Below are 26,841 nucleotides of genomic sequence, written 5' to 3'. Positions count from 1 at the left end.
GGGATGGCGAGGAGGCTCGACCTTGAGCAAACAAACAAGTTCAGGGAGCACCTCCCTCCCTCCGGTGTAAACTCGGGGCACTGGACACACCCATCACCGCCCCCCAACACACACACACACACACACACACACACTCCCCAGGAAAGCCCGGGAAAGGAGGCAAGGAGAGAAGCAGCGTCGCATCTGAGAGCAGGGAGCAAGGGACCGGGGCTGGGAGTGCAGCCCCGGCCCCCCAGTGCAGGTCGCCAGCTGCGGGGTGGGGGAAGACCCACCCCCGTCGAGGGCCCCGTTGCATCTCTGGGCACGAGGGAGTTAAGCCCGGTGGCCTCGATGCTCCACGTAGGAGCTGGCTCGGCCGCCGGCTGTGGTCAGGGCGGCCCGTATAAGTAGGGCGGGAGACCCGAGCGCCGAGGACTTGCAGCTGCCCGCGCCCCACCGTCGCCGCCGCCGCCGCTGCCCCCGGCCCTGGCCATGGCTCGCCCGATGCTCCTGCTCAGCCTCGGCCTCCTGGCCAGCCTCTTGCCGGCGCTGGCCGCCTGTCCCCAGAACTGCCACTGCCACGGTGACCTGCAGCACGTCATCTGCGACAAAGTGGGGCTGCAGAAGATCCCCAAGGTGTCTGAGAAGACCAAGCTGCTCAACCTACAGCGGAACAATTTCCCGGTGCTGGCCGCCAACTCGTTTCGGGCCATGCCGAACCTCGTGTCGCTGCACCTGCAGCACTGCCAGATCCGCGAGGTGGCGGCGGGGGCCTTCCGGGGCCTCAAGCAACTCATCTACCTGTATCTGTCCCACAACGACATCCGCGTGCTGCGCGCCGGCGCCTTTGACGACCTGACGGAGCTCACCTACCTCTACCTGGACCATAACAAGGTGACGGAGCTGCCCCGGGGGCTGCTCTCCCCGCTGGTCAACCTCTTCATCTTGCAGCTCAACAACAACAAGATCCGGGAGCTGCGCGCAGGCGCCTTCCAGGGCGCCAAGGACCTGCGCTGGCTCTACCTGTCCGAAAACGCACTCAGTTCTCTGCAGCCCGGCGCCCTGGACGACGTGGAGAACCTGGCCAAGTTCTATCTGGACAGAAACCAGCTGTCCAGCTACCCCTCGGCTGCTCTGAGCAAGCTGCGGGTGGTGGAGGAACTGAAGCTGTCCCACAACCCCCTGAAGAGCATCCCCGACCACGCCTTCCAGTCCTTCGGCAGGTACCTGGAGACACTGTGGCTGGACAACACCAACCTGGAGAAGGTGAGCTCCTGGCCGTGGCCTCTGTCCTTGCTGCTCCGTCCCTTCCTGGAGGCCCAGGGAGCCAGATCCCCAGTGCGGACCTGTCTGTCACCTCCCCCCAGTTCCTTGTTCCTCTGGATTCTGCCCCTCTGTCCCCGCCTCTGGATCCATCCACACCCTAATCCCTGTCTGACTGCCTGTCCCAGCCACTGCCCTCCTAGAAAGCCCATTTATAAGAGGAGCAGGGGCTGCTCTGGCCCCACCAATGGCCCCTTAGGACACATCGGCAGTGCTCCCAAAGCCCCACTATGTGCAGCTGTCGCCTCTTCCTGTTGGGCCTCTCCCTGCACCCCCGCCAACCCCGCTGTTTTCCTGTCTCCAGGAACCCTACCATCCCATAAAGGAAGGTTTGTTTATTGAGGAGCCTTCCAGAGGAGCTGGGCAAACCCAGCCCACAAAGAGACCGTGTTCCTGGTGGGGGCTGGGTGTGTCTGCTAAGGTGGACCGGGGGGCTGGGGAGCTGGGGGTGCGTGTGCAAATACCTGAGGAAGACCTCCCCCACGCCCACCGAGGCCCTGTCCACCAACACACAGGACATTGCATGCTCAGGTCTGATTAAGCTGAGGAGGGCAGTCACAGCAAGGGGACCAGGGGCTGACCCAGGCTGCGGGCACCCACGGGGCCCATGGACTCCATGAAGGGGCAAAGACCTGAACACCACTGTCAAGCCTTTCTGTAAGACCCCAGGGTGTCCCCACTAGGAGAAGGGCTGTCGGCTGCCCTGTGCCCTCCCCAGGTACATTCTCAGTCCCTCTTCCCAGCCGGGTGCCCAGTCTGGCCAGGTGCAGAGACCTTGGGTTAGAGCAGAATCCTTTCTGTGAGACTGGAAAATCACCATAGGACAAGGGCTTCAGCCAGGAAGTTTGGGTGGGGGCCAGGACAAGGTAGAGGACAGTCTGGTTCCTAGCGAATGTCATGCCCAACCTGGGCAGCAGGAGGTGGCACGGGCACAGAGAAGGGACTCCAACCTGGGCAACAGCCAGCCCGTGTCTGCTAGAGGCCTACCCAAGCCTGGCCTCTTCAGCCTGGCCCCTCCCCTACATGAAGTCCGAGCCCTCTGTGCCCAACCCCTCTTCCCCTCCACCCCCCACCCCAGTGCCAGAGTGGGCAGCATAGTAGCTGATTTGGGGCAGGGCAGGCCAGGCGGGAACCGTGGCGCCTGGGCCAAGATGTGGGCACCAATAGAATATTTCCTCCGGAGCCATCCAGCTTGGCCAAAGTCTCCACCAAGGTGGCTCTACAAATAGTGTCTGGCAGGCAGTGAGGGCACAGTGAGGACAGAGCTGGGGGAAGTCCTGGGACCCTAGGGCTGTGGGGAGCCTGGGCCTCCTGCCCACCCACCAAACACTGACCAGGTTCACCGTGTGCCAGCTTGGGCTGGCGGGGCTGACTCTGGCTGCCTCCCCAGGTCCAGTGTTTGTGCAGGGAGTGCAGTGCCAGGGCGAGAGGGGTGGGGTGTGGTTTTGTGGCTACTGTTTATTCCCTAGGGTGACCCTGGGCAAAGGACTGAGCTCTTTTTTTCCATTTTCCCATCTGCATATTGGAAATAACAGCACCTATCTGAAAAGGGGTTGTGCAGATGAGCTCATCTGGGACAACCTGGTCACACTGCTTTGAAAAGTGTGGAGTTCCAGGGCAGGTGTCGTGGAGCAGCAGGGTAAGCCACTGCTTGGGATGTCCGCATCTCATACCAGGGTGCCAGTTTGAGTCCTGGCTACTCGGCTCCCAATCCAGCTCCCTGCTAATGCACCTGGAAATGGTCCAAGCACTTGGGTCTCTGCCACTCATGTGGGAGATCTGGATGGAGTTCCTGGCTCCTGGCTTCCTCTTGGCTCAGCCCTAGCTGTTGTAGGCATTGGACATGAACCAGTGGATGGAAGATACTCTCTCTCTCCCTCTCCCTCTCTCTGTCACTTTCAAATAAATAAATCTTAACAACAACAAAAACCTCCTTATAAAAGAAAACCATGGAACTCCCCAGGGTGCCATTGGTCCTGTCCAGGGAAGGACCCTGCGCCTGTGGGAATCCCAGCTGGGAGAGACAGGACACTGGGACTGCGGTGCTCACTGCTGCCCACCTCCCTCCCCAGTTCTCGGATGGTGCCTTCCTGGGAGTGACCACACTGAAACACGCCCACCTGGAGAACAATCGCCTGAACCAGCTGCCCTCCAACTTCCCCTTCGACAACCTGGAGACACTCACCCTCACCAACAACCCCTGGAAGTGCACCTGCCAGCTCCAGGGCCTCCGTCGGTGAGAACACCCCCTTGTCACTCCCGGGGGACCCCCTCATGCCCTAAACCTGCTCTCCAAGAGGCACGAGACCCGGAAGCCTTGGTTTCCCCATATGTAAAGTGAGGTTTCCCCATACGTAAAGTCCATCCTGGCGCCATAGCTCGCACTCCCACATCTCTTCCCCAGACCCAATAATTCTCTGTCTCTCCAGGTGGCTGGAAGCCAAGGCTTCTCGCCCTGATGCCACCTGCTCCTCGCCCGCCAAGTTCAAGGGCCAGCACATCCGTGCCACGGACGCCTTCCGCAGCTGCAAGTTCCCCACCAAGAGGTCCAAGAAAGCCGGCCGCCATTAAACAGGTGGGGGCCATGTGGGCAGGTCTCCCACTCCCTTCTCTGGAGCTTCCAACAAGTGAGCTGCTGTCCTCCAGAATACGCCCTCCCGGGAGGGGCAGGCAGACCCTCCACTCTTTCAGGGAGAGGACAGGAGGGCTGGGGCCTCCGTCTAAGGGAGGAAAGGAGACCGCCCAGGACTCCCACCGTTGCCTGCAAACATCACCTAGGTTGTTGGAGTCCTCATACTGGTCCTTGCCTCACTGCAGGTCCTGACCCAGCCGGTCCTGGTGACTGGCTTCTGCCTTCTGCCGGAGAGACTACTGACCTTCCTGCCTCCCCCCACAGCCCCTGCGCATGCACAGAGCTGCCCACACCTAGACACGTCCTGGCAGGGGGCCTCGGGCACTTCACTACCAACTCAGCCCCACCTGACGGTGTCCGGGGAAGGACACAGTGCCGCCATGGTGCCTGGCTGTCCCGCCAGGGCTCCTCTCAGACAATCTGTTGCCGACAGCCCTGAGTCCATCAGAAACACAACGGGGTGATCATCAGGATGGCCACCCCTCCAGAATCATCCTCTTCCCCAGCCATCTGGAAACAAATGCCAGATCCTTGGCCCACCCCTTGCTTCCCAGAAAGGGTCTTAAGCCCATGTCCCAACTCTGCCAGCCCCCACCTGCCAGGACGGCCTAGCGGGACACCCGTGCTTTGCTGCACGTCACCCCCGCTGCACTCGCCCCCAGATTTCTATAAATATAAATGTATGTCTGTGTAACATCTATTCCCCTGTCACCCATCTCCATGACTCGCCAGGCACCAGGCTGGCTCCTGGCACCTGCATTCTAGAAGGAGGGCTGGCCCAGGCACTCTCCCCTGAAGACCTGGCCTGGGCTCATCCCCAGGCCTGTCAGTCTAACCCAGGCCCAGCCCCTGCCCCAGCCCCAGCCCTAGCCCCAGCCCCAGGCCCTGCCCCTGCCCCAGCCCCTGCCCCTGCCCCTGCCCCTGCCCCAGCCCCTGCCCCTGCCCCAGCCCCGGCCACCACTCACCACCAGCTCCTTCATATCCATCTTCTTGATGATGGCTCGGATCAGCTCCGGGGGTGCAGGGGACCCAGCGATCACACCTGAATCAGAGAGAGGGCTGACACAGCCCCCCAGTCCTCCAGGCCCACTGGACCCCTGAACCTCATTGGAGGGAAGAATAGTCCCTTCTGGTCCCCTGCTCCCTCTCCACCCCCAACCCCAAGTTCCTTCCTATGCCTATCAGCTGGCCTGGGACTGGAGTCCGGGGACACTGGGGCTTTGCCTCCCTCCCACCCACATTCCTACAGTCCCCATCAATGCCCCCTCAGTCAAAGACTGGGCACACATCTCGCTCACCCAGGCCCAGTCCTGTGGGGGAGGCAGCCCCCTCCCCACACCTGGCTACCCTAGGCCCCACCCCACCTCCAGAAACGGTCGAGATGTCATAAGTGGAGAAGTCTGGCTGGTTGAGAATGTCCACAAACATTGTGGGGGTGCCATACAGGTAGGAGCCTCTGTATAAGAGGGGAGGGGGTATCTCAAAATTGGGCTGGGAAGCGGAAGGGAACTCCCTCTTCTGCCCCACCCTGCCATGAACCTGCAGCAAAGGCCAAGGCCAAAGCTGTGGGGGAACCCATGGGAGAAGGTCTTGAGGCGGGAGCTGGTCCTCTTCTGGGGTCCCCCACTACCCTGGTCCCCAGGTCTCCTGTCTGGAGGGAACAAGGGCTAAGGGCCAGGAGGGAGGACTAGAAGGGTCCCAGCAGCCCACAGGTGGCCTGTCCACCAATGCCCACTTCTCTCTGCTGATGGCCTCCAGCGCCTTCTTGCCATCGAAGCTCGGGGAAGACAGGAGGAGGGTGGCACCATGCATCATGCACACCATGGTGCCTCCCACGGAGCCCAGGCAGTGGTACAAGGGGCTGGGCAGGACCACCCGCTTCTCTGCCGGCATCTGGAGTTGGAGACAGGAGACTGGGTGTAGCGTGGAGCCGGAAGCCGCAGAAGCCAGTTCCTCTGGCCAGCAGGGGGGGCCGGGCCAGCTCCCTGCCCCTGCCCAGCTCACCTTCACAGGCATCCTCAGGCGCTCGCCGATCATGTTGGAGTTGTTGACGATGTTGTAGTGGGAGAGGGTGGCCCCCTTGGGGCTGCCTGTGGTCCCCTGACAAGACAAGCAGGCGACGGCTTGCTGCCTTCTCCACACCCCTTCCCACCCTGCTCACTGCCCAGAAGGGCCTGGATTGGGAGCCAGGGGACTGGAATTGCTGCCCACGTCCATTTGTTCATTTAGTGGAGACACAAAAGGCCACTCTACTCCCACGGGGGTGGCTGGGTCACATGCCCTCCAGTTCCCCTCGGCTCAGTGAGGGACAGCTTCCACGAGCTGTGACCCTGGTAGCTTAGGGAAGCTGCCCCTGGGAATGGGAGGGCGGGGAGGGAGGTGTGACAAGGATCCCGTTGGCAGAGAGGACAGTGGGAGGCTGGTCTCGGGAGAGGGCACCTGCCCTCCTGACCTCTGCCGCCCCCCAGCCCCAGGAATGGGTCACACAGGGACAGGGAGCATGGGACAGCCTGGGCTGGGGCCCTCAGCCCTACCGAGGTGAACTGGATGTTGACGGGATCGTGGCAGGACAGGAACTGCTGGGTGTGCCGGAGCTGGGCCAGATGCTGCTGTGTGCTGCCGGCCGCCACCACGTCATCCAGGAGCAGGGTCCCCGGCAAAGGGGCGTCCACCGAGATGACTGTGGTCAGATCTGGGAGCCTGCGGGTGAGGGACGGCGGCGGGAGGCAGGAGCTGAGGGAGGACACTGGGAGATGCCAGCCCCACTCCTAGGTTGGGTAGGGGGTGTGGGGGTCAGGGGTGCTGGCCGATGCACCCCTGGCCTGGGACACACCCACCTCTGACTCTTCAAAGCTCCTGGCTGGGCCTTCTCCAGCTCTGGGCAGATCTGCTTCAGGATGTTGTAGTATTGCTGGGTCTTGAATTGCTTGGGGAACACCAGGGCTTTGCAGCCCACCTCGGGGAGGGGAGTTGCACCACAGGTCAGCAGGAAGCCCCAGACCGGAGCTTGGCAGAACCCTCACTGATCAGCTGCGTACTCGTATACATATGCACCACTGCCCTAACGCACAACTGCACCAGCCTGTGGCACAGCCACATGGACCCCACACCAAGGCAAATGCCCAGAGGCACCAACGCCAAGACACACACACGCCACTCTGGGACATGTGTGCATCAGGTACCAGGGCGCACACACACCCCACCCTGACATACGTGCCAGCCCCACTCCCACCAACCTTGTATCTGACCAAAGACTCTCTCTCTCTCTCTCTGAAATCCAGGCCTCCTTCCAACCACAGGCAGCCCAGAGGGACACTCTGTGCCACCCACCCACACATGTCCTCCCTCACCACTCTTGGGCTGGTCCCTCCCCCAGGTATGGGGCCTACCTTCTTGAGGACATACTCCAGTTCCATGGCCTGATAGGCCGGGTTCACGGAAACCTGGGGGGACAGAGGGGCGTGTGGGGCGTGTCGGTGTCCTTGGGCAGACCTTGTCTCTCCTGCTGCCTTTCCACTCCCAGGAGGCTGAGTTAGGATCCCGCCCCCCACTCCCACCCCCACCCTCCGCCTCGATGGGCCATAAGTGACATCCCCTCACCATCTATCCCAAAGTGACAGGCAAGCCCCGCCTCACCAGAATGATGCCTGCCTGGGCGGTGGCCAACTGCATGAGCACCCAGGCGTAGGAGTTGGGGCCCCACATGCCCAGCCGGTCACCCTTGCAGAGGCCGATGCTCAGGAGGCCAGAAGCAGCTTTGTCCACCTGGGGGCAAGTGGGCGGGGCACAGGGCGAGGTGAGGAGAAAGGGCCATGACCCCCACCCTCCCGTTAGGGACAAGCAGATCCCCAGGCCTCACTGGGTCTGCACAAAGTTAACAAGGGCTCCAGGCCCTGCCCCATGGCTTCACAGCACCAGGGCAGCCTGGGGGCTAGCAACTGCCCACTGCGAGGGCTCCAGGTCAGGCCTCACCTCCTCCTTGAGCTGGGCAAAGGTCAGCCGGATGTTTTCATGGAGGACCACCAAGGCCTCTTGGTCTGGGACCCTCTGTGCTGTGAGGTCCAGACACTGGCCCACGGTCTTGTTGATGAGACGAAACTTGGTGTGGCCTTGAACGTAGCTGAGGCCTCCAATGGGCAGGGGCACCGTGCGATCCACCTCTGCGGAACTATGGAGAGAGGGGCCATGGGCACCACCAGGCCTGGCTGGCTTGGCCCGCGTGCTCCTGAGGGCCAGGCACACCCAACTAGGAGGCAGGCTGCTTACAACATGTTAGGGCCAGCCGGCCTAAGCTAATCCTCCGCCTGCGGCGCTGGCACACCAGGTTCTAGTCCTGGTTGGGGCGCCAGATTCTGTCCCGGTCGCTCCTCTTCCAGTCCAACTCTCTGCTGTGACCTTGGAGGGCAGTGGAGGATGGCCCAGGTGCTTGGGCCCTGCACCCACATGGGAGACCAGGAGAAGCACCTGGCTGTTGGCTTCGGATCGGTGCGGCGCGCCAGCCACAGCGTACTGGCTGTAGCTGCCATTTAGGGGGTGAGCCAACAGAAAAAGGAAGACCTTTCTCTCTCTCTCACTAACTCTGCCTGTTAAAACAAACAAATAAATAAATAAATAAGAACCATGCTAGGGCTTCCTGTAAGCCTTGAGCATTCACACATCCACTTGACCCTTTTCCCAACCTCAAACTCAGCCCTAAGGTGGCAGGACAGAGGCCAGGTTTCAGATCTGCCCTTCCTGGGGAGGATAAGCCTGGGGGAGTCCACTTAGACAGACAGATCTTAACAAAACACACAGCACCTGCACCCCACCCAAGGAACCAATGAAGCCCACACTTGGACCCAGAGCTGGAGAATCCAAGGCCTGAGGTTTTGGGGGTGAGCCAGTTTCTCTCCTCTGGGCCTGAAGGTCAAAGACAGAATAGGGCAGATGGACGTTTAACACGAGGCGGCTGGGAGGCTCCTGTTGTTCTGTAGAATGGCCGGGTGCCAGGTGCCAGCAAGATGCTGGGCACCTGCAGACAAGGAAAGCCCCTGTGCTCCAAAAGGCGCCCAGGCTCGGGCTCCCACTTGCAGACGGAAAGCAGAGGTCATTGTGACAGGAGGAGCATGGGAGCATTTGGGGCCCCATGGCGATCTTCATCACCAGAGAGCAACAGGATGGAAGGAGCTGGTGCCTTCCCAGCAGGACGAGCTCACCAGCCACAGGCTGACTGCGTTGCAGAAAAAGAGACTGGGTGGCCTTGAAATCACTCTCAGGAGGGAGCCTCCCCTGGTGCACGTTAATCTGATACTGAAAAGGGAAGGGCGTTAGGCAAGTGGCTAAGTTAACGCTTGGGACAACTGCATCCCACATCAGGGAGTGCCTGGTCTGAGGTCCTGCTCCTCTGCTTCTGACCCAGTTTCCAGCTAACGTGCACCCTGGGAGGCAGCAGATGATGGCCCAAGGACTTGAATCCCTCCCACCCGCATGGAAAACCTGGCATCAGCCCAGCTCAGCCCCAGCTGTTCTAAGCATTTGAGGGGAGTGAACATCTGGATAAAAGATCTCTCTTTTTTGGCTCTTTCTGCCTTTCAAATAAAATGAAAACAAATGCATAAGATTAAAAGACAACGCAGGTGAGGAAGATGGGCTGGCATCTGCAACATCAAGGAGGTAAAGGGAGAGTCAAGGAGCTGCCTGGCTGGCACATGGCACAGGGCCGAGCCGGAAGCGGGGATCCCGGCACAGCTGCGCCGGCCGGGCCTGCCCATGCCCCACCCCCGGGGAACTGGGAGAGAAGGGTGGGAGGGCACTTCCTCTTCTTCCTGGCTTCTGATTTTATCCCACTCCGTGTGATCATCAGAAATAATCTAGCCTCAATTTTATTTTTCCCACCATGTCTACTCACTGCTCCCGAGCCACTGGGACTGGGACTGGGGCGGGGCGGGGCTGTCGTGGAAACAAGAGGCTCCTCCAAGGAGTCCAAGGAGTTCTAGAAAATTCCTAGCAATGCCGTTTGCTCAGAAACACAAGAACCGCCCTTCCTCTCCAAAGCCTCGGCACAGGCAAACAAACGGATTCTCCTTCCTGGGCCACTCCCAACCTGCCTGGGGTGAAAAAGAAAGGGCTTAGAGAGATCTGCTTTTAAGAAAAGTGCTCATTCTCTGTGGGGGTGGGAGCTTAGGGAGCTGCAGGAGGAGAGCCAGTAGTTCCAGTTGCTATCAACTTGAAGATTGGAGAATAAAGTACAGTAAATGCCCGGTGAGGCCCTCAGCTAATTAGGCTGGGTGTTGTGAAAGCCACGGCCCTCCGGGGCCTGGAGGGACCTCACGAGGCCACCGGAGGAGCTTCTCAGTCCCCAGAGAATCCTGGCCCAGAGCTGATTCCATAACAGTGGGCAGGAAGAAGGAGTTAAAAAAAAAAAAAAAGCAAAATGCTGTTCAGTGTTGGCAGTGAGTGTGTTCCTTTCTTTCATCCCTGGTGCCTGAGTGTCTAGAAGAGGAGGTGGCCTCAGCTGAATGAATTAAGGATAATGCACAAAACGACCCAAGGGAAAAAAAAATTAGACAAAGGACTTGAATAGCTATCTCTCCAAAGGAGATGCATGAATGGCCAACACGCAGAGGAAATGCAAATTAAAACCACAGTGAGGCATCCCTTGACACTGCTCAGGAAGGCTAAAATAAATAAATAAGTCAACGTAAAAGGAATAACAACTGTTGGTGAGCATGTTAAGAAATTGGAATCCTTGGCCTAGCGGCGCCGGCACACTGGGTTCTAGTCCTGGTTGGGGCGCCGGATTCTGTCCCGGTTGCCCCTCTTCCAGGCCAGCTCTGCTGTGGCCAGGGAGTGCAGTGGAGGATGGCCCAGGTGCTTGGGCCATGCACCCCATGGGAGACCAGGAAAAGCACCTGGCTCCTGGCTCCTGCCATCGGATCAGCGCGCTGGCCGCGGTGGCCATTGGAGGGTGAACCAACGGCAAAGGAAGACCTTTCTCTCTGTCTCTCTCTCTCACTGTCCACTCTGCCTATCAAAAAAAAAAAAAAAAAAAGAGAGAGAGAGAGAGAGAGAGAAATTGGAATCCTTGAGATGAGAGCTTGGCACAGCAGTTAAGATGGCATTTGGGGAGCCCCCGGCATCCCATATGGGAGTTGGTTTGGGTCCCAGCTGCTCCACTTCCAATCTAGCTCTTTGCTATGACCTGGGCAAGCAGCAGAAGTTGGTCCAAGTCTTTGGGTCCCTGCACCTACATGGGAGACCTGAAAGAAGCTCCTGGCTCCTGGCTTCAGCCTGGCCCAGCTCCAGCCATTGTGGCCTTTTAGGGAGTAAACCAGCAGATGGAAGACCCCTCTCTCTCCATCTCTACCTTGCTCTGTAACTCTGCCTTTCAAATAAATAAATAAATAAATAAACCTTTAAAAAAAGAAAAAGAAAGCAGATCTGGGAATCCAACCCGGACATTCTACTATACGATGCACGTGTACCAAGTGCCATCTTTGTTGTTGTTGCTAAAGATTTATTTTATTTAATAATAAATAAATATTTTATAATATTTAATATTCAATAATAAATGAATAATAAATAAATAAAATTTAATATTAAATATTATAAAATATTTATTTATTATTAAATAAAATAAATCTTTAGCAACAACAACAACAACAACAAAGATGGCACTTGGTACACGTGCATCGTATAGTAGAATGTCCGGGTTGGATTCCCAGATCTGCTTTCTTTTTCTTTTTTTAAAGGTTTATTTATTTATTTATTTATTTGAAAGGCAGAGTTACAGAGAGAGAGGGAAAGAAAGAAAGAGAGGTCTTCCATCCCCTAGTTCACTCCCCAAAGGGCTATGAGGGCCAGGGCTGGGTCAGGCGGAACCCAGGAGCTTGGAACTCCACCCAGGCCCCCTATGTGGTTGCAGGGGCCCAAGCACTTGGGCCATCTTCTGCTGCTTTCCCAGGTGCACTAGCAGGGAGCTGGATAGGAAGTGGAGCAGCCAGGACTGGAACCAGCACTTATATGGGATGCCAGTGATGCAGGTGGTTCTGGCGCCTTAACCCACTCTACCAGTAACCCCCCGCCCCGATCTGCTTTCATTTCTAGCTTCCAGCTAATGCACACCCTTTCAAATACATACAAATAAATAACAGGATTTTTTTTTTAAAAAGGAAGAATTAGAATCCTTGTTCATCTCTGGTGGAAATGTGAAATGGCTCAGCCACAGTGGAAAACAGTGATGTTTTGAAACCTCAAGAAGTTAAACCATATGACCCAGCAATTCTGCCCCTAAGTATGTGCCCTAAAGAACCAAAAACATGTGTTCAAACTGTTGAATAAGTATCACAGAAGAGGCCACCATTTTAAACATGATCCTGCCCTGAACTCCAACAGACCATGCTAAAAATCAAAAAGGAGTCACCTGTGCTAAAATCTCAAGTCTCCCAACTGCCCTAAACTGCTCACCTGACCTTGGAAGAAACTAGGAGAAGCACGAGCAAGCCACATTTCCGTCAGGCCCATTTCATGTGGCGAGACAATGAAGCGCCCTCTGCAAAGCTCCTTACGTCAAAGGCAGCCTGCAAAGCCACCTGATGTTAGCCAGTTATTTTTCTGTTGCTCTGTCCTCCTGCCTTCCTGGGAAAGTCATTTTGTAATGACCAACTCGAGTTTTTGTTCACTGTTCTCACTTTTTTCAGCTCTTCTCTGTCTGCCTAGAAAGCCAAGCTCTTCTGTTTAGCCGTGAGAACACTTCCTGTATTTTATGGAATGAATGAAATGCTGGTGAGAATTGGACTTAAAGCCAATTAAGATATTTAAACCAAATCACTATAATTTTATCCTATGACAAAACAAAAGCACGTACATACGTTTACAGCAGCACAATTCATAAGGCCACAAGGTAAAGAGAACCCAAGTGCCCGTCAACAGACGAATGGCTAAACAGTGGCGCACACATCCTACAATGGAATACTAATTGCAATAAAAGGGAATGAAGTTCTGACACCTACTGCAACACGGATGAACCTTGCTGACATCACACTAAGTCAAAGAAATCAGTCACAAAAGTCCACATATTTCTTTGAAGTGATTCCAAATACTTACGTAGTCTGCTCTATGACTTCCGGTTTTCTGCAGTAAGAATGAAGCCTACTGCGCTTCCCTCGAGAATGTCATGGGGCGGGGGTTGGCAGGCGCTGTGGCGTAGCAGGTAAAGTCGCTGCCCACAGCACCAGCATCCTATATGTGCACCAGTTCGAGACCTGGCTGCTCCGCTCCCCATCCAGCTCTCTGCTATGGCCTGGGAAAGCAGTAGAAGAAGATGGCCCAAGTCCTTGGGTCCCTGCACCTGTGTGGGAGACCTGGAAGAAACTCCTGGCTCCTGGCTTCAGAATTTAGGGAGTGAACCAGCGGATGGAAGACCTATCTCTCTCTCTCTCTCTCTCTCTCTTTGCCTCTGCGTTTCAAATAAGTGAATAAATCTTTAAAAAATAAATAAATAAAAGACCTTCCTCTCTGTAACTCTGCCTCAAAAATAAATAAATAAATCTATTTTAAAAAGAAGGATGTCATGGGTGGGCACTGTCCCCATGAGGGACCCCTGCATCCCGGGAGAGTCCCACCTCCACTTCCAATCCAGCTTCCAGCTAACAGGCACCCTGGAAGGGGCAGATGAGGGCTCAGGTACTTGAGTTTCTGGCTTCCAATTTTGTGCTGGCCTAGCCCTGGCTATTGCAGACATGTGGGGAGTAGACCAGCTGATGGAAGATCTCTTCTCTTTTCTCTCTCTCTCTCTCTCTCTCTCTCTCTCTCTCCTCTCTGCCTTTCAAATAAACTTAAAAAAAAAAAAAAAAAGAGGCCAGCGCCGTGGCTCACTAGGCTAATCCTCCGCCTTGCAGCACCCGCACACCAGGTTCTAGTCCCGGTCGGGGTGCCGGATTCTGTCCCGGTTGCCCCTCTTCCAGGCCAGCTCTCTGCTGTGGCCCAGGAGTGCAGTGGAGGATGGCCCAAGTGCTTGGGCCCTGCACCCCATGGGAGACCAGGAGAAGCACTTGGCTCCTGCCTTCGGATCAGCGTGGTGCACCGGCCACGGCAGCCATTGGAGGGTGAACCAATGGCAAAGGAAGACCTTTCTCTCTGTCTCTCTATCTCTCTCACTGTCCACTCTGCCTGTCAAAAAAAAAAAAAAAAAAAAAAAAAAAGTCATGTCACACCATTTGAATTACTGACCTCAAAGAGAATTCATCCAAATCTGACAACTTGACAGACACTTTGAGCCTTTAAGCCAGGGCAGGGCCACCCTGAAGGCTGCTTCTCTATAAACGGAGAAGCGAATGGAGAGACAGCTCGGGCGGGCACAGGGCTGTGCCCACAGCCTTTAAGCTAATTTCCAAAGCCTCACCCACCAACACCTCTACCAAGTGTCTTCCCTGTGAGATTTGCTCTCATTCTCCTCTCTGCCTTTCACCACGGTGAACAAAAAACAAAAAACAAACAACAACAACAAAAAACAACACCTCAGCAACAAACCATGTCACTTCTAAAATCAAACTTTGGTCATCTCCTTTTTTTTTTTTTTTGACAGGCAGAGTGGACAGTGAGAGAGAGAGAAAGGTCTTCCTTTGCCGTTGGTTCACCCTCCAATGGCTGCTGCAGCCAGTGCACCGCACTGATCCGAAGCCAGGAGCCAGGTGCTTCTCCTGGTCTCCCATGTGGGTGCAGGGCCCAAGCACTTGGGCCATCCTCCACTGCACTCCCAGGCCACAGCAGAGAGCTGGCCTGGAAGAGGAGCAACCGGGACAGAATCCGGCGCCCCAACCGGGACTAGAACCTGGGGTGCAGGTGCCGCAGGCGGAGGATTAGCCTATTGAGCCGCAGCTCCAGCCAGTCATCTCCTTATTCTAACCATACAAACTGTATGACTCCATTTGTAGGAAATTTCCAGAACAGGCAAATCTAATGACAGTAAGTAGGATCTTGGGGCTGGGGGATGGGTGGAAAGAGGGGCTTGGTAATTGGTGTGGGGTTTCTCTGCGACCTAAAATTGACAGTGACGATGGCCATACATATCTGTGAATATCCTAAAAACCTCTGAGTGTACGTTTAAAAAAACTAACATGGGGTAAGTGTTGTGGCACAGTGGGTTAAGCTACCACTTGGGATGCCCACATCCCATATCAGAGTGCCTGGAATTGGGTCCCACCTGCACTTCCTATCCAGCTTCCTGCTAATGTGCCTGGGAGGCAGTAGATGATGGCTCAAGTACTTGGGTTTCTCTCAGATATGTGGGAGACCGGGGTGGAGTTCTTGACTCCTGGCTTTGGCCTGGCACTTGGGAATGAACCAGCAGATGGAAGATCTGTGTGTGTGTGTGTATTTATGTCTCCCTCTCCCTCTCCTTTTATATATATACATACATACACATATATCCCCCTCTCTGTGTCCCTCTGCCTTTCAAAGAAATCAATTTTTTAAAATGTGCATAATTCTACTCCCAGGTACGTATCCAACAGAAACCATACATGTGATCACCAAAGACAGGCATTACTAGGCTACTTGTATCATCTCCAACATGGAAACTGGAGTCCATCAACAATAGAATACATAAGTGGTGATTGGTTACTTATAATTTTATACATTAATGCAAGCAAAGGAACTATGATTAAATGAGACAATACGAATCTTGTAAAAATAATGCCAAATGAAAGAAGCCAGATAGAAAAAAGGCGAACCGTCCGTCTGACTCCATTTATACATGCAAAGCTAATCTATGCTGTTGGAAATCAGAGGAGAGGTCAGTGGGGGGCGGGGGGCCGGAGGGGAGTCAGTGACCTTAAAGGGCCTCTGGGGTCAGGGCATGTTCTGTGTCTTGTTACCTGGCTGTGTTCAGTTTATCAAGAACTCATCAAATAAGGGTTCAAAATACAGGGGCACTTTAAAAAATTTCTGGAAAGATGATTAAAAGGAGAGGGGTTTTTGCACTCAAATTAGCTTAAGCTCCACTTTGCACACACACTTTTTTTTTAAGGTTATTTATTTATTTAAAAGGCAGAGCAACAAAGAGAGGGAGGGAGAGGGAGTCAGAGAGAGATTTTCCATCTGCCGGTTCACTCCCCAAATGGCCACAAGGAGCTGAGCCGATCCCAAGCCAGGAGCCAGGAGCTTCTTCCCAGCCTCCCACAAAAATGCAGGGGACCAAGGCCTTGGTCCATCTTCTACTGCTTTCCCAGGCCATAGAAGAGAGCTGGATGGGAAGTAGAGCAGCAAGGAGCCAAACCATTGCCCATATGGGATGGTGGCACTGCAGGTGACAGCTCAACCCGCTAAGCCACAGGGCCAGCCCTGTACACAAAGTTTGAAATGCATTCCTGTATGTACTTTTCTGAATCTACAGTACAGTTCAATGCGAAGTTATTTTTTTTAAGTTCTTCTAGGGCTTAGGCTATTATTGAGTCATAATTAATAAAATAATTTAGCAACAGATTGTAGCATCTATTTACCATTATGGCAAGAAAATAAAAGCAGCACATATCCTTCACCTCTGTGCAAAATACATACATCCTCTGTTTTTAGTAAAGGAAAGTAAGAGTTTATTTTGCAATATTCAGAGCAAGGAGTCAGGCAGTTGCAGCTCAATTCTCAAATGTCCATCCATACATTAATAGATAACATTGGGCAAGCCAAGAAAATGCTTCTGTTTGCAATCTGTCTTAGAAATTACTCAAGGCGGGGCCAGCACTGTGTCATAGAAGGTTAACCCTGAGGGCGCCGGTTCAAGTCCCAGCTGCATGACTTCCAATCCAGCTCTCTGCTATGCACCTGGGAAAGCAGTAGAAGATGGCCCAAGTGCTTGGGCCCCTGCACCTGCGTGGGAGACACAGAAGAAGCTCCTGGCTCCGTTACAGCCATTTGGGGAGTGAGCCAGCAGATGAAAGATTTCTCTCTCTCTCTCTCCATATTTCTGACTTTAAAATATGTAAATAAAATCTTTAGCAAAGAAAAGAAAGAAATTACTCGAGAGGCCGGCGTTGTGGTGTAGTAAATTAAGGTGCCACTTGTGATGCCAGCATCCCAAATGGGCGCCATTCGTGTCCTGACTGCTCCGTTTCCAGCTCCCTGCTAATAGCCTGGAAAAGCAGCGGAGAACAGCCCAAGTGGGTGGGCCCCTGAACCCATGTGGGAGACCTGGATGAAGTGCCTGGCTCCTGGCTTCAGCCTGTCCCAGCGCTGGTCAATGCAGCCACCTGGGGAGTGAACCAGTGGATGGGAGGTCTCTCTCTGTGTCACTCTCTCCCTCTGTAACTCTGACTTTCAAAATCAATGAATAAATCTTACAGGAAAAAAGAAGCTACTCGAGATAAAAATCTCAATTTTGAATGCAGTAGGATTTTTTCCCGAGAGTTTCAATAAATGATAAAGTGGTTTCTTGCTCTCGGCTCGGTCACGGTGTGCTGTGATCATTGGCCCTTGCCATGCGTTTCATATGTGGATGTCCCTTCTCTGGGTTCAGGAGTTCTGAGGAGCTCATCATACATCGCTCCCTGTTTGCAGTTTGGCTTCCTGGTGCGAGGTTTTGTGCCGGAAGGCAGCCCAAAAAAGGCAGCAAGGAGCCAGGAGCCACATGATAACTATTTGCTTTTCAAGCCAATTTCCAAGAATGCCTGGAGAGACTTCTGTTTTAATTTTTAATTAATTATGGGCTGGCGCCGCGGCTCACTAGGCTAATCCTGCGCCTTGCGGCGCCCGCACACCAGGTTCTAGTCCGGTCGGGGCGCCGGATTCTGTCCCGGTTGCCCCTCTTTCAGGCCAGCTCTCTGCTGTGGTCCGGGAGTGCAGTGGAGGATGGCCCAAGTGTTTGGGCCCTGCACCTGCATGGGAGACCAGGAGAAGCACCTGGCTCCTGCCATTGGATCAGCGCAATGCGCCGGCCGCAGCGGCCATTGGAGGGTGAACCAGTGGCAAAAGGAAGACCTTTCTCTCTGTCTCTCTCTCACTGTCCACTCTGCCTGTCTATATATATATATATATATATATATATATATATATATTTAATTAATTTATTTATTTAGAGAGAGAGAGATAACGAGCAAGGAGAGAGAAAGCGAAGCACCAGTCCATTCCCCGAAAGCCTTCAGTGTTCCCGGGCCAGAGCTGAGGCCAAAAGCCTGGAACTCTATCCAGGTCTCCCTTGTGGGTGGCAGGAACCCAGTAACTTGAGCCCTCGCCACTGCCTCCCGGGGTCTCCATTACCAGGAGCTGGGTGTCCAACCCAGGATCTCTGATCTGGGACGTAAACATCTTAGCCAAGTGTTCGCACAAGGCCAGCTGCCCGCCCCTGTAGAAACTTCAGACTTTTAGTGGCAAGTCAGGAGTCTAAGGATTCTGCTTTACAAACACAAAAACAAAACAAAACAAATACAACAACAACAACAAAACCACTCTCAGCGGGGAAGGCAGACCGGGAGAGTGCACAGGGCATGTGAGCAGCCGAGAGAAAGGAGCAATGCACTTGTCCTCTGTACTATGACTGCAGGTGTTCAACTTCCATCCCTGCTTTACAAATGGAGAAAATTGACAAGGAGAAGTTAAGCAACTTGTCCCAAATGCCACAAGAAAAGTTGATAGAAACAGCCTCACTCAGGGTCAGCACCATGGTATAGCAGGTTAAGCCACCTCCTGAAACTACTCCGTCTCATGTGGGCGCTAGTTCAAGCCCCGGCTTCTTCCCTTCTGATCCAGCTCCCTGCTAATGTGCCTGCGAAAGCAGTAGAGGGGTCCTGGCTTCTGACTAGCCCAGCTCCAGCCGTTGCAACCATTTGGGGGAGTGAACCATCACATGGCAGATCTCTTTCTCTTTCTTTGTCTCTCTCTCTCTGTAATTCAAATAAATAAATACACCTTAGAAAGGGGGGGCAGCATGGTGATGGTATAGTGGGCTAAGTCTCTGCCTGTGGCACCAGCATCCCATATGGGTGCCGGTTCTAGTCCCGGCTTCTCCTCTTCCCATCCAGCTCTCTGCTATGGCCTGGGAAAGCAGTAGAAAATGGCCCAAGTGCCTGGGCCCCTGCACCCCTGTGGGAGACCCCGAAGAAGCTCCTGGCTCCTGGTTTCATACTGGCTCAGCTCCAGCCATTGGGGCCATCTGGGGAGTGAACCAGCAGATGGAAGACCTCTCTCTCTCTCTCTCTCTCTGGAACTCTACCTCTCAAATAAGTAAAATTTAAAAATCTTTAAAAAAAAAAAAAACACCTCAGTATCTGATTGCAAATGATTTTCCAACAAAGCAGACCAAGTGACAATGACACAATAAAGGACAAATCTGCTGCAAGGCCGGTGGCAGGAAGCAGGAAGTACAGGGAAGGGTGTCGGTGTCACAGGTCAAAGCAAAATGGCCAGGGGGCATTTACTTCCCAAGAGATAAGCAAAGAGGAAAGTAGTGTGGTTAGGATTCTGCAATGGTGATAAAAGTGTGTATGTGCATGTGTGCATACGTGCTGTGTGTTTGCAGAGAAAGATGGGGGAGAGTCAAGATGGTGAAATAGGAGGGAGCTTACTGCTCTAGTCTGGGGAAAATTGGTTAAAAAAAAAAAAAGCAGAGAGAGCACAGTCTCAGGGAAGAGTTAGAGAGAAAAGGGCAAGGAAACTCCCCGTAAATTAGAGGGGCACTGGGGGCCCACGTGGAGGGGCGGACACACACAGCTCAGGACCCCAGCAGCAGAGAGCCTCAGAACCAGCTTGGGAGTGAGGTGAGCCCAGACTGCAGCGACCCAAGCCACTGGTGACAACGCTGCAGGCAGAGCCTGGTGGAAGTCCGGCTGAGAGCCCTTGGGGAAGAGTGCACCTGCCAAACTAGAGGGGAAAAAAAGGGGGCACGTTTCTCTCTCCCCAACCACCTGGCACTGGCATCCTGTAACTACCCAAGAGAGGGCGGGCGCCACTTTATATAACAGCTGCGCCTGCTCCTGTCCATGCCTGAGTCTGGCTGGGAGAACTGACATGGGGCTGGGAGCTCGTGACTAGGGGAGCTTGTGTGCCAAGACTGTGAAAACACTGTGGCTGCGTGGGAGGGTGCAGGGTGTGACGGCACTTTGGGCAGTCGCTGTGGGCGGCTCCACATGCTCAGGGCTCCCTGAATCCTTCGGGAAGGTCATTGCTGCAGGATCCATGCTCACACCGAGGACTGCATGGACTGCATGGATCCTTTGCGTGGTTCTTGTGGCAGCGTGGATGAAAATTGGGACTATCGCCCAGGCACTGGTCTCTTTGAGGAGAGGTGAATGTGAGAATAAGCCAACAGAGCAGAACAAACCTCCCCTCTGATGAGAGAGAGAGAGAGAGAGAGAGATTTACCACGCCCAACTTGAGTGTCACCTGCAGCACTCCCCTCACCCTAGAGCGCTGAACAGAGCTCCCTGACCACACCCAGCACACACTGTGGGTATTCCCTGGAAGAGCAGACACTCCACTAAGCCACAGAGGAACAGTTCAAAGATAAAAGCCATCACAGGGAAAAAACAAGTATCACCACAAGTGATAATAACAAATGCAACAATTCAAGGAACAAGAATAAGGAAGACAACATGATGCCCCCAGAAGAACACAATACTTCAATACTAGAAAGGAAAGATGAAGAGATTAACAAAATCTTAGAAATGGAATTCAAAAAATTGATTGTAGGATTATTTAGAAGGCATCAGAAGCAAATTTATAAACTAAAGAAATCCATACATGACATGAATAAAAATTTTTCTCATGAAATTGAGATTTAAAGAGAAATCAAAACAAATTATTGAAAATGAAAAATTCAATAGAACAAATAAAAAAATACAGTGGAAAGCCTTAAGAACAGACTTGGTGAGGCAGAAGAAAGAACATCTGAGTTAGAAGACAAATCTCTGGAAATTTTACAGTCAGACAAGAAGAAGAAAAAGAAGGGGAAGGAGACGGAGAAGGAGAAGAAGAGGAGGAGGAGAAGGAGGAGGGAGAAGAAGAAGAAGGGAGGGAGAAGAGGAGGGGAAAAAAAAGAAAGAAGAAAATTAAAACACAGTGTCAGAGATTTATGGGATGCTATCAATGACCCAATATACAGATCTTAGGAGATCCTGAATTCATGGAAAGACAGAATGGATTGGAAGGCCTTTTAAATGAAATAATTACAGAAAACTCCCTAATTTGGAGAAAGAAAGGGATGTTCAAGTACAGGAAGCACACAGAACTCCTAATAGATGTGACCAGAAAAGATCTTCACCACAACACATTGTAGTCAAACTCCCTGCAGTAAAACATTAAAAAAAAAAGATTCTAAAATGTGCACAAGAGAAATGTCAGATTACTTTCAGAGGATCTCCAATTAGACTCACAGCTGACTTCTCATCAGAAACCCTACAGGCTAGGAGAGAATGACGAGGTGTGTTCCAAGTGTTAAGAGAAAAAAAAACTGTCAACTCAGAATGCTGTACCCTGCAAAGCTCTCCTTTATGAATGAAGGTGAAAATGAGACCTTCCGTAACAAATGGAAATTGAAAGAATTTGTCACCACTCATCCAGCCCTCCTGAAGTAACACCTTGACAGTAGGGACTCCATTTTGGGGCACCTGAGACTCCATCCTGAGAAAGCACCCCCCACCCACCATGAGACTCTGGTCTGAAACTATGACCTAAAACTCTCAGACAAGAGCAGTCCACTACATCACACTTGGCAAAGCATAGAAACCCCCTAGCATGATCACTCAAGCTTGGAAGCAGATAGGCTGCACCTGGATTAATGATAAAAATGTAATTTGTCTACGTCCTACACATGATTTTTTTATATTTTATTTTATTTAATGAACATAAATTTCCAAAGTACAGCTTATGGATTACAATAGCTTCCCCCCCTAAAACTTCCCTCCCACCCACAACACTCCCCTCTCCCACTCCTTCTCCCCTTCCATTCACATCAAGATTAATTTTCAATTATCTTTATATACAGAAGATCAATTTAGCATATATTAAGTAAAGATTTCAACAGTTTGCACCCACACAGAAACACAAAGTGTAAAATACTATTTGAGTATTAGTTATAGCATTAATTAAACACCTAAGAGTAATTGTGGATTAATTACAGAGTTCAACCAATAGTTTTAAGTAGAACATAAAAAATACTAAAAGGGTAAAGTATTAAGTTCTTTTTTTTCTTTTTCTTTTTTTTGTTTGTTATATAGTTATTTTTTTATTTAATAAATGTGAATTTACAAAGTGCAACTTTTGTATTGTTGTGGCTCCCCCCCCAACCTCCCTCCCTCCCGTGGCCCTCTGCTCTCCCACTCCCTCTCCCATCCCGCCCTTCATCGAGTTTCATTTTCAATTACCTTCATATACTGAAGATCAACTTAGTATATACTAAGCAAGGATTTCAACAGGCTGCACTCACACAACCGCACAGGTATAGGGTATTGTTCGACTAGTAGTGTTGTTTTTTAAGTTTCATAGTAGAACACATTAAGGACAGAGATCCTACATGGGGAACATGTACCCAGTGACTCCCGTTGTTGATTTAACAATTGGCACTCTTATTTACGATGTCAGCAATCACCCGAGACTCTTGCTATGAGCTGTCTAGGCTATGGAAGGCCCTTGAGTTCACCGACTCTGAACTTGTTTAGTCAAGGCCGTATCACAGTGGAGGTTCCTTCCTCCCTTCAGAGAAAGGCGCCTCTCTCCTTGATGGCTTGTTCCTTCTGCTGGGGTCTTGTTCACCAGGATCTTTCATTTAAATTGTTTTTTGCTGCCGTGTCATGGCTTTCAATGCCTGTGAGACTCTCATGGACCTTTTAGCCAGATCCGAACCTACATATGATTTAAGCAATACCTGGATAATGTCAAGATTATAATTAAAGTTGTTCAGATTGTAACTGGTATTGTTAAATTATAATTGATAATAGTTTCGCATAGGCTTTAGGTCAGCTTAATCCCAGTAATCATGTATCCCTGCCCTGATCTAGCAACCATGCATTCCCCTCCCGATTTTGTGTTTTTTGCCTCTATAAACCCTGTTGTTTTGGGCTTCAGGGTTGAGAGTTCTTTAGGGCATGAGCCTGCTCTCCACCACCAGCAATAAAGGACCATCAGATTTTATCAACGTGTGGCACTCGCTCAGGTACAACACCACAGAAGATGGTTAAGGATGTGCTACACACAGAAACACAGAAACATGGTCATCACTATGAAAGAACGTGAAGGCAGAAAATCTCCCAGTAAAAGCATACAGGAAACCCACAGTAAACAATAGGAATATTTATGGGAAAATGACAAGGGCAAGTTGTTACTTATCAAATCACCTTGATGGCCTCAACTCTCCAGTTAAAAGAACACAGATTGGCTGGTGCCGCGCCTCACTAGGCTAATCCTCTGCCTGCAGCACCGGCACCCCGGGTTCTAGTCCCAGTTGGGGCGCCAGACTCTGTCCCGGTTGCTCCTCTTCCAGTCCAGCTCTCTGCTGTGGCCCGGGAGTGCAGTGGAGGATTGCCCAGGTCCTTGGGCCCTGCACCCGCATGGGAGACCAGGAGAAGCACCTGGCTCCTGGCTTTGGATCAGCACAGCGGCTGCAGCGCGCCAGCTGTAGTGGCCACTTAGGGGTGAACTAACGGAAGGAAGACCTTTCTCTCTGTCTCTCTCTCTCTCACTGTCTAACTCTGCCTGTCCAAAAAAAAAAAAAAAAAAAAAAGAAAAAGAAAAAAAAGAAAAAAAAAGAAAAGAACACAGACTGGCTGAATGGATTAAAAAACAAAACCCAAAACCCATCTATTTGCTGCCTACAAAAAACACATCTCACCAACAAAGATGCACACAGACTGAAAGTGAAAGGATGGAAAAAGATATTCCATGCTAACAGGAAAAAAAGCTGTTGTAGCATCCTAATATCAGACAAAATAGATTTCAACACAAAAATTTAAAAGAGACAAAGGAGGGCACTGTGTAATGATTAAGGGATCAATTCAACAGGAATATGTGACTATTACAGATGGATATGCACCTAATTATAGGGCACCTGGCTGCTTAAAAGAAATGCTGATGGATCTAAAGGGAGACATAGACTTCAATACAATAGTAATGGGGGACTTTGATACCCCACTTTCAGCAATGGACAGATCCACCCGACAGAAAATCAGCAAGGAAACTGCAGTTAATTGACACTATAGACCCAATGGACCTAACGGATATCTACAGAACTTTTCCTCTTACAGATGCAGAATACACCTTCTCCAAAACAGACCACGTGCTGGGCCACAAAGCAAGTCCCAGCAAATTCAAAAAAAATCGGAACCAAACCATGCATCCTCTCAGACCACAATGCAAGGAAGCTGGAAACGAACAACTCATGACTCTCTAGAACATTTGTAAACACACGGAGACTGAACAGCACACTCCTGAGTGAACAGCGGGTCACTGAGGAAATCAAAAAATGTCTGGAAACGAATGAAGATGACAATACAACATATTACAACATGCAAACTTATGGGATACAGCAAAAGCAGTGTTAAGAGGGAAGTTATAGCAGTGGGTGCCTACATCAAGATATTGGAAAGGCATCAAATAAATGAGCTATCAACATATTTCTAGGACCTAGAAAAACAACAGCAAACCAAACCCAAAGTTAGTAGGAGAAAAGAAACAATTAAAATTAGAGAAGAAATAAACAGAATTGAAACCCAAAGAAAACAATACAAAAGATTAGCAAAACAAAAAGCTGTTTTAAAAAAAAATAAACAAAATTGACACACCATTGGCCCAACTAACCAAAAACAAAAAAAAAAAAAAGAGAGGGAGAAGATCCAAATCCTAAAATTAGAGATGAAAAAGGAAATGTAACAACAGGCACCACAGAAATAAAAAGAATCACCAGAAATTACCACAAAGAGCTGTATGCCAACAAATAGGGAAACATAGATAAATGGATAGATTTCTGGACACACACAACATACCTAAATTGAGCCATGAAGACACAGAAAACCTAAACAGGCCAATAACCAAGACAGAAATTGAATCAGTAATAAAGACCCCCTCAGCAAAGAAAAGCCCAGCACCGCATGGCTTCACTGCTGAATTCTACCAGACATTTAAAGAACTCACTCCCATTCTTCTCAAGCTATTCAGAACACTTGAAAGGGAAGGAATCCTCCCAAACTCCTTCTATGAAGCCTGCATCACCTTGATTCCTAAATCTGAAAAAGATACAACAGAGAAAGAGAACTCCAGACCAATTTCCCTCATGATCATAAATGCACATCCACTGTTGGTGGGAATGTAGACTGGTGCAGCCACTGTGGAGGTCAGTATGGAGATAGCGCAGAGATCTGAATACAGACCTGCCATATGACCCAGCCATCCCACTCCTGGGGATTTTCCAAGGGAAAAGAAATCAGCATCTGAAAGAGTTATCTGTACCCCCATGTTTATTATAGCTCAATTCACAATAGCTAACATACAGAATCAACCCAAATGCCCCTCAGCTGAAGACTGGATAAAAAAATTATGAGATATATGTACACCGTGGAATATTATACAGTGGTTAAAAAAGTGAAATCCTGTCATTTGCCACAAAATGGATGAAACTGGAAAACATCTACTTAGGAAAATAAGCCAGTCCCAAAAGGACAAATATCTTATGTTCTCCCTGATTTGTGATAATATATACAGCACCTAAATCTATAGAAGTGAAATTAACAATTCAAGATACAATGACTGGGGCCAGTGCTGTGGCATAGCGACTAAAGCCATCGCCTGCAGTGCCAGCATCCCACGTGGGCACCAGTTTGAGTCCTGGCTACTCCACCCTCGACCCATTCTCTGCTATGGCCTGGGACAGCAGCTCCGGCCATTGCAGCCAATTGGGGAGTGAACCAGCAGATGGAAGACTTCTCTCTCGGCCTCTCCTTCTCTCTGTGTGTGTAACTCTGACTTTCAAATAAATAAATAAATCTTTTTTTTTTTTTTTTTTGACAGGCAGAGTGGACAGTGAGAGAGAGAGAGACAGAGAGAAAGGTTTTCCTTTGCCGTTTGTTCACCCTCCAATGGCCGCCGCGGCCAGCGCGCTGCGGCCAGCGCGCTGCGGCCGGCGCACCGCGCTGATCCGATGGCAGGAGCCAGGTACTTCTCCTGGTCTCCCATGGGGTGCAGGGCCCAAGCACTTGGGCCATCCTCCACTGCACTCCCTGGCCACAGCAGAGAGCTGGCCTGGAAGAGGGGCAACTGGGACAGAATCCGGCGCCCCGACCGGGACTAGAACCCGGTGTGCCGGCGCCGCAAGGCGGAGGATTAGCCTAGTGAGCCACGGCGCCGGCCCAATAAATAAATCTTAAAAAAATAATAATAATGGGATTAGGGGAAGGAGGAGGAAGAGGGATGAGAGTGTGGTGGGAGGGCGGGTACAGTGGGAAGAATCACTATATTCCTAAAGTTGTATTTATGAAAAGCATGAAGTTTGTATTCCTTAAATAAAAGGTTTCTGGGGTAAAAAAAAAAATGGGACTTGGGGGAAAGACCTAGTCCCAGACCCTTTAGCAGCTGATATTTCAAACTCAATCCTTTTGATTATTTATCTGGATTATTAAGCCACCAGGCCCAAAAAGCTGCTATCCCAAAGACCGTGTGTACGAAGGTCCTTCAGAAAGTTTGTGATGGACCAGCGCTGCGGGCCAGCGGATGAAGCCTCTGGCATCCCGCCAGTTCCAGTCCTGGCTTCCAATCTAACTCCACGCTTATGTACCTGGGAGGACAGTGGAGGATGGCCAAGGTGGATGGACCCTGCCAGTCACATGGGAGACCTGGATGAAGCTCCTGGCTCCTGGCTTCTGCCTGGCCCAGGCCGGGTGGTTGTGGCCTGGAACAGTGCTTCTTAAATAAGTAAATTAAAAAGAGAGGGTTTGTCCGTGCAACCCAAGCCAGTC

The 26,841-nt window shown here is 51.5% G+C and overlaps 2 protein-coding genes across 3 annotated transcripts in view; one reads left to right on the top strand and one right to left on the bottom strand.

Moving 5' to 3' along the window:
• Nucleotides 1-26,841, bottom strand: part of ACSF2 (acyl-CoA synthetase family member 2) — a 49,078-nt gene that overhangs the window by 5,554 nt on the left and 16,683 nt on the right. Inside the window, exons 2-10 of one of the 2 annotated variants that reach the window (XM_002719291.6) lie at nucleotides 7,907-8,102; nucleotides 7,571-7,699; nucleotides 7,324-7,377; nucleotides 6,772-6,890; nucleotides 6,469-6,634; nucleotides 5,939-6,034; nucleotides 5,670-5,827; nucleotides 5,299-5,390; nucleotides 4,900-4,976 (exon numbers count right to left, since the gene is read on the bottom strand). In XM_002719291.6, coding sequence (XP_002719337.2) covers nucleotides 4,900-4,976; nucleotides 5,299-5,390; nucleotides 5,670-5,827; nucleotides 5,939-6,034; nucleotides 6,469-6,634; nucleotides 6,772-6,890; nucleotides 7,324-7,377; nucleotides 7,571-7,699; nucleotides 7,907-8,102 — 1,087 coding nt within the window. The remainder of the gene's footprint in view (nucleotides 1-4,899; nucleotides 4,977-5,298; nucleotides 5,391-5,669; nucleotides 5,828-5,938; nucleotides 6,035-6,468; nucleotides 6,635-6,771; nucleotides 6,891-7,323; nucleotides 7,378-7,570; nucleotides 7,700-7,906; nucleotides 8,103-26,841) is intronic. The other variant, XR_011383504.2, reaches the window with a different exon arrangement.
• Nucleotides 412-4,634, top strand: CHAD (chondroadherin). The gene is made up of 4 exons (XM_051825554.3): nucleotides 412-1,245; nucleotides 3,375-3,538; nucleotides 3,732-3,877; nucleotides 4,120-4,634. Exons 1-3 carry the CDS (start codon nucleotides 472-474, stop codon nucleotides 3,871-3,873), a joined length of 1,080 nt encoding a protein of 359 aa, XP_051681514.1. The 5' UTR covers nucleotides 412-471; the 3' UTR covers nucleotides 3,874-3,877; nucleotides 4,120-4,634.

Source organism: Oryctolagus cuniculus, chromosome 17 (assembly GCF_051225735.1).
Source record: "Oryctolagus cuniculus isolate XC-2025 breed Fujian yellow rabbit chromosome 17, ASM5122573v1, whole genome shotgun sequence".
NCBI lineage: Eukaryota > Metazoa > Chordata > Mammalia > Lagomorpha > Leporidae > Oryctolagus > Oryctolagus cuniculus.
Note: the sequence above shows the minus strand (reverse complement) of the source record. Positions and strands in the feature narration are given on the sequence as shown.

Excerpts from the sequence above, each read along its gene's own strand:
- CHAD (XM_051825554.3), top strand. The coding sequence starts at position 472 with ATGGCTCGCCCGATGCTCCTGCTCAGCCTCGGCCTCCTGGCCAGCCTC. Across the intron at positions 1,246-3,374 it reads ACAACACCAACCTGGAGAAG|TTCTCGGATGGTGCCTTCCT; the intron begins GTGAGCTCCTGG and ends CTCCCTCCCCAG. Across the intron at positions 3,539-3,731 it reads CAGCTCCAGGGCCTCCGTCG|GTGGCTGGAAGCCAAGGCTT; the intron begins GTGAGAACACCC and ends CTGTCTCTCCAG.